This window comes from Mus caroli, chromosome 4 (assembly GCF_900094665.2).
Source record: "Mus caroli chromosome 4, CAROLI_EIJ_v1.1, whole genome shotgun sequence".
NCBI classification, from domain to species: domain Eukaryota; kingdom Metazoa; phylum Chordata; class Mammalia; order Rodentia; family Muridae; genus Mus; species Mus caroli.
The window spans coordinates 84,572,708-84,579,790 of record NC_034573.1 but is presented as its reverse complement, the minus strand read 5'-3'; the positions used below and the strand labels follow the sequence as shown (position 1 = coordinate 84,579,790).

The window sequence follows — 7,083 nt, the reverse complement described above, 5'->3', positions numbered from 1 at the left end:
AAATCTCCAGGTCCACTAAAATATGATTAAATGTTTTTAAAATTGCTGAAGGAATAATTCCACAAAAACAAGTATTCTAAAATTTCTTATACACTATAGGAAATTTTGTTACAGAAATTAAAATTCCAGAACATTTATCAACTATAACTGTTTATAAACGTTCATTCCTTAAATTAAAATAACATGGCTGGCAAAAAGGAAATGAGACCCAAACCATTCAAATATCCTTGGCATATCTTACCTCCTAGATGTTAAATATGGGCTTAACTCTCAGATCTTAGGAGATCGCTTCCATCATCCATGTCTCTTACTATGTTATAAGAGTGAACAAATTCGATGAGTCTAACAGACAGAGAGCTAAAGAAGTCTTCCCTAGATATCTCCCAGAACAGAACTCTGCTTGTATGAGCTCAAGGCTTTTCTCTCTGTGTTCTACACTCAGAACTCAGGTAACTGCTCCCCATCCAGCAGTTCCCTCTCTCTGGAATGAAAGATAAAAGTCAGAAAACTACTGAAGATCCTTAGGGAAATGAGATTCCCTAAAATTTGGATGGAAAAGAAGGGAAAAATGTACTCAGAATATCCAAGACAATGATCTCCTTCCTGGAATTTTGAAGAAGAGGGAACTAAGTGAACCAGTTGCCAAGACAACCTGTGTTGGGGAGAAGGGTTGGGCCAAAGAAATGGGAGACCTATGGATACTTCTGTTTTCATCTCTATACCTAACAGCCTTTCATGGGGTCAGAGGCTGTTTGGAGTGTGACCCCAAATTTACAGAGGATATTATGACCTTGTTGGGAAACCTGGTACCTCTAGAAGTTCCTGATAGAAATCAACTACTGGACAGGCAGTATAAGGAGATAACCCATATAAGCTCCAAAGTCTCCCACAAGGATAAGATGCTTCGGTTGTTGGGTGAGGGAAGCTTGAGTCCTGAGAGTTTGGGAGATTAAAGGGGGAAGGGAGGTATGGAAGAAAACCAGTGGACCCAATCTATGTCCTTCAAAGATATGATTATTGCCTACCCGACACATACCTTTCTCTTTCCTATATAGCTGTTCAAAATGTGGTCAAATTGAGAGTATGGCTGAAGGATGAATTTTATAGGCTGGGCAATGAAACATGGAAAGGTAAAGTACTATGTCACTGTCAAAGCTTTTATGGTGTAAATGGGTAAAAAGGAAATTTGACAAGGGAAAAGAAAAGCAATATAACTGCACTTCAAATCTGAAATAATCACACTGATTGCTGGAATCACTTCCATTTCTCTTTAAGGAGTCTTTATCATTCAAGGCAGTCTTCTGGAGATCCGCCAAAACTTGGAGAAAAAACTGACACAAATAATAAAGAACTTCTCTGAAGTTGGTAATGAGACATTTCTACCTAAACAACACTGATATTATGCCAGAGAACAGGAACTATGGGGTGAGAAGGGGAACCAGCATCCAGGTCTTAGGGGTTTAGGAGTAGTTAGAAGTTAATAGACAGCAGGGGTCAAATGGGTATTAGTGTGGCACAGTAAGGGTGAGTCTACGCTAATCAGATCTTTCTGATTCTCTTTTAGCTTGTTCAGAAGATTGCAGTGAGTACAGTACATGGGACGCCTTGAGGTTTCAGCCCATCTCCTTTCTCTGTTTGCTCTTTTTCTTCATATAGATACACCTTGAACCCAATTTTTAGAGCTGTAGAGGAAATATCAATATCATCTGATGGCAAAATTAAACATATGCAATTTTTATATACCTCCCATATCTTGAAGAAATACTAACCCACTGCTCCAACATGAGCTATGACATCATTGCTCTGCTTCATCCAGAGCTAAATATTTATAACTTTGAACTTTTAAGAATTTTGATTACTAGAGAAAGAATTTCAAGAAATGTAACTTAAGAGTCCCGGAAATGCCCAAGATCTAATCTATATTCATGAGCCAAGGAAAACTCTTGCCATGACTTTTTCTTATTATATGTTTCTTTGCCAGTTGTAATTGAAGGTCCTGTCCTCGATTGTTGGACCTGTCTTCGGATGACCACTCGGTGTTTCAAAGGAGACTATTGTCAAGGTGACAAGGGTGGGAACAGGTCTGAAGAAACTAGATGGTCCACTACCTTTATTTTGAGTACTTTTAATAAAGCTTACAGTATTCCCACCAGCAATGGGGGGGAACACCAGGGCCAAGAAGTGGGAGTGAGTAGGTAGGGGAGCAGGGCAGGGGAGGGTATAGGAGACTTTTGGGATAGCCTTTGAAATGTAAAAGAAGAAAATATCTAATAAAAATTTAAAAAATAAAGCTTACAATAATGCTAAAAAGAAAAAAAAAGGAAGCTAAAACAAAATGCTGAGTAAAGGCTATATCAACATGAGTCACTTAGAGTAAAACCAGTGGAGCAGGTAAGGATGAATCTGGCTTGATGTTCAGCTCCTCTGTAAGAGTTATTAGGTTAAAGGACAGCCAGTGGAAAATTTCTGGAGGGTTTAACACAAGGAATCCAACAATAGTGATATATCTGTTTTGTAGAAAGTGTCACAGTCACAATTCCTCTCGTTGCAAACTCATTTTCTCTATTTCCTTTTTCCTTCCAGATGAGGATCCAAAAACCGCTGAAAATCGAGAGATTTCCCTCTATCTGATATTTATAGCAGAAGCTGTCATTTTGGCGAGTGCTGTGCTACTGTGAGTCCCCCCCCCCAACCCCCTTCAAGCATTACTTTGCAAAAGAGATTGTGATTGTCTAAATTCCCTTCTTCCTCATGGAAAGGGGGAAAAGGAAAAAACACACAAGCTGGATGGGAAGGAGAGATGGAGTACAGAGTAATCCAGATGTACAAGAAAATAATTACATATTTTTAAAAATATTTCATTTCAACTTGAATTATAGATTTTCCTCTCTCTCTCTCTCTAAGCCAGATTCCATGTTTGCATCTCACATCGGAGGAAAATGAAGGCAATACGAAGGACTTTGAAGACATATTTGGAGAAGAAACTAGAAGAACTAGTGGAGATGATATACAAAGATGATGGGGAAAAAAATTTGGAGTTTGGCAGATCAAATTCACACCCTCTGACAGGAGAGCCTACATGTGCTGAGTTCCCATTTTGCAGAAATGCAAACTGGGACTTGAATTCCTTATAGAGCAGGAAAATCACAGCATCTTAAAAACTGGAATATAGCTTAGGGTTTCTGCAGTGAACATCCTTACTGACATCCTGAGACAATGGACAGAATGAGAGGGAAGAAGATTTACCCTGAGCTATACAGAAAGAAAACTGCTATGCTGCAATACACACAAGAAACATATGCCATGTGATAATAAACAGGTATTGTTACTCATAAATGGCAGTGATAAGGCTACCTTCCATGTTTATAAATCTGAATTTTATTTCTATTATTATTTTTCCATATGGACATTCAGGATTATTATAGATGATTTCCTAGATAACAGATATTGAATTTTTATCATAGTCTCATAAGCACATATATATGTGTAAAATAAAGTCCAAAAATAGTAGATGTGAGTAGCTGGGGTTTGATCCTATCATTTCCTTCTGAATCTCTGTATTAAAACAAAGTTACTTATTTTTCCTTTTTCAAGTGTGTATATTGTATGCATGTGTATGTTTGCTCGTGTGTGTGTGTGTGTGTGTGTGTGTGTGTGTGTGTGTGTGTGTGTGTGTGTAAGTGTGCAGGGGAGGGGGAGTGCTATGACTCTTCCGAGATTACTATCCTACATGAATCTTTGAGGTTTCTCAGGCAAGTCCATGACTTGCTTGTCTTGCTAGCTGTCCCAAAGATCACCTTTCTCAGATTCCCAAGGCAATAATTCCCACACTGTAACAACTTGGTTCTGGGGTCCAAACTCTGGTCTTCTTGCTTTCACAGTAAACACTTTATCTATTAAGTCATAGAGACCGCCCAGAAGTTTTTATTCCATCATATTGTTTATTGAATATCATCATCATTCTTATCATCAGATGCATATTAATTATTTCATTATATATACATTATCTATATATGTACATATATATATCAAACAAAGGCATCTTACCAAACTTATATGTAATCACCGTTGTCTCAGTAGAGCTGAAGAAACATATATATATATACTTCTAGTATATATATATTAGAAGTATGCAAACTAAGACAAACTCCTTTGATTAGTGATTTACGCTTATTAAAATCACAAGAATTGTATTAATGAACAAAGACATAGTTATGATAGAGTAATACAAATTGTAATAGTGGTTGTACTATCTTAATATACTCTTGATTATGCAGCTAGTGCATAACAAAGCCTGGACTAGAACACAGCCTACTTAGCTCTAACAGCCATGCACTTTCCACTTTGCCTTGCCTCCTTTTCTTCTATAAGCTTGTACCAGAGGAGAAGCAAAAGTTTACCAGTAGGAAATAAATATACAATCTCCTAATTGAGCAGTGGGTACAAGTGTTTCGCCCATAGATAATGGGTAGGTTTAGAGAACTAGAAATGAATTCCTGCCTGTTAACAAGGCCTGAACACCAATTAGACAACTGTTGCTTACCCAGAGGGTGTAACTGCCGCTACTGAACCTTTTGACATATCTTCTGGAAATGTTTGTGGTTTGTAGCTAGTAGAGCCAGACAAGACAGTTAGTTGCTTTTGCATTTGAATGACTGGAGGCCTCATGGTGCTAGTTTATTTCATTTATTGAAGGTGTCTGCATTGGATTCACTTCCCACTGTCATCACAATGTCATTTTAATATTATTTTCATAAATTCTTTGAGATTATTTTACAAGCAGATCGTGACCACTCATTTCTTAACTCCTCCAGATCCACCAATAATTCTCTTCTCCTCAGCATTTTTACCACTACCCGCTCGCCCCCCCCCCCTCCAGCCCCAACCCCTGCCTCCTTTACAAACTCATCAAATCCAACTGATGCTGTTTCTGGTAATTCAACTTAACAGTGGCTACAGTCTTAGAGAAAGCTGTCTCCCCTTCTCTAGTAGCTACTAAGCACCAAACATTCCTTAACTGGGTGTAGAACTTCATGTGTCAGTCACCTTTTCTGGTCTGGTTTCAGCTTGCACAGGTCTTCGGCATCCTTGTCACACCTTCTGAAAGTTAATATCTAAGCTGCACTGTTTTGCCAAAAAGATATTTTTATCTTGTAATTATTCACTTTCTTTGGCTCTTAGACTCTCTCTGCCCATTTTTCTGAAATATTGAGCTTGGTGTGGGGGGGACAACATAAATGTTGTGCTTAGGATTGAGAATTGCACAGTATTTTCTCTGTACCTTCTCTAGTTATAATACATTGTATCAAAACTAGATACTTGTATCCTAACCTGCATTGATGAATACCAAATAGAAGCTTCTCTAATGAGAACTGATCTTCATTCTAAACACATGACAATTAATCATTAGAAGTCAGTTTCATAGCATGTCCATTTGTCAGAATAATAATTGTAGGTTTTCTCTTTCAGCCTATGACCTGTCTTGTCTAGGTTTTGGCCCATTTAGTGCCAAATATAATTTTGTGGAAAAGGTCTTAAAACCAATCAGAAAGTGATTGCTGACTCCTGTGATGGTCTGCCACTATTATGACTGTAAGCATGTCATGTCAAGTAAATCAGTGTTATACCTCACTATGTTCAAGACTGAATAATATTGAATAGTTTGAGAAAAATTGGTATCAGGTCTTCTTTGAAGGTCTGGTAGAGTTCTGCACTAAATCCATCTGGCCCTGGGCTTTTTTTGGTTGGGAGGTTTTTAATGACTTCTTCTACTTCCTTGTATGATATGGGCCTGTTTAGATAGTTTACCTTCTCTTGATTTAACTTTGGTATATGACATCTCTCTAGAAAGCCATGCATTTCATCTAGATTTTTTAGTTTTGTTGATTATAGGCTTTTATACTAGAATCTGATTTTTTTTAATTTCCTCCATTTCTGTTGTTATGTCTCCCTTTTCATTTCTGATTTTCTTAATTTGGTTACTGCCTCTAGGCCCTTTAGTTAGTTTGGCTAGGGGTTTATCTATCTTGATGATTCTTTCAAAGAACCAACTTTTGGTTTTGTTGATTCTTTGTATTGTTGTCTTTGTTTCTGTTTGGTTAATTTCAGCCCTGAGTTTGACTATTTCCTGCATTCTACTCCTCTTGGGTGAGTTTGCTTCTTTTTGATCTAGATCTCTCAGGTGTGCAGTTAAGTTGTTAGTGTAAGATCTCTCCAGTTTCTTTATCAGGGCACTTAGTGCTATGAATTTTCCTCTTAGCACTGTCTTCATCGTGTCCCATAAGTTTGGATATGATGTGCTAACATTTTCATTAAATTCCAGGAAGTCTTTAATCTCTTTATTTCTTCTCTGAACAAGTTATGATTGAGTAAAGAGTTGTTCTGTTTCCAAGTGTATGTGGATTTTCTGTAGTTTTTGCTGCTATTGAAGACCAACCTTAGGCCATAGTGAACTGATAGGATGCATGGTATTATTTCAAACAGAAGGAATACTACCTAACTTTATTCTATGAAGCCACAATTACTCTGATACCTAAACCACACAAGAACCCATCCAAAAAATAGAACTTCAGACCAATCTCCCTTATGAATATCCATGCAAAAAATACTAAATAAAATTCTTGCAAGCCGAATCCAAGAACACATCAAACCATCATTCACCACAATCAAGTAGGTTTCATCTTGATGAAGGGATGCAAGGTTGGTTTAATATATAAAAAAAAAACCATGAACATAATCCACTATATAAAAAAACTCAAAAAAAATCACACGATCATCTCCTTAGATGCAGAAAAAGCATTTGACAAAATACAACAGCTCTTCATGTTAAAAGTATTGGAGAGATCAGGAATTCAAGGCCCATAACTAAACATAATAAAAGCAATTTACTGCAAACAAACAGCTAATATCAAATTAAATGGAGACAGACTTGAAGCAATCCTACTGAAATCTCGGATAAGACAAGGATGCCTACTCTCCCCATTTCTATTCAATATAGTACTCAAAGTGTTAGTGAGAACAATAAGACAACAAAAAGAGATCAAGGGGATACAAATTGGTAAAGAAGAAGTAAAGGTATCATTA

At 37.2% G+C, this 7,083-nt stretch overlaps 1 protein-coding gene across 1 annotated transcript; it reads left to right on the top strand.

Moving 5' to 3' along the window:
* The first annotated feature begins 462 nt into the window (after nt 1-462).
* Nucleotides 463-3,343, top strand: Izumo3 (IZUMO family member 3). The gene is given in 8 exon segments (XM_021161174.1): nt 463-915; nt 1,056-1,130; nt 1,276-1,365; nt 1,565-1,582; nt 1,982-2,062; nt 2,584-2,674; nt 2,909-3,098; nt 3,100-3,343. Coding segments are annotated over 8 exon segments (801 nt in total). The 5' UTR covers nt 463-683; the 3' UTR covers nt 3,124-3,343.
* The last annotated feature ends 3,740 nt before the right edge of the window (nt 3,344-7,083 follow it).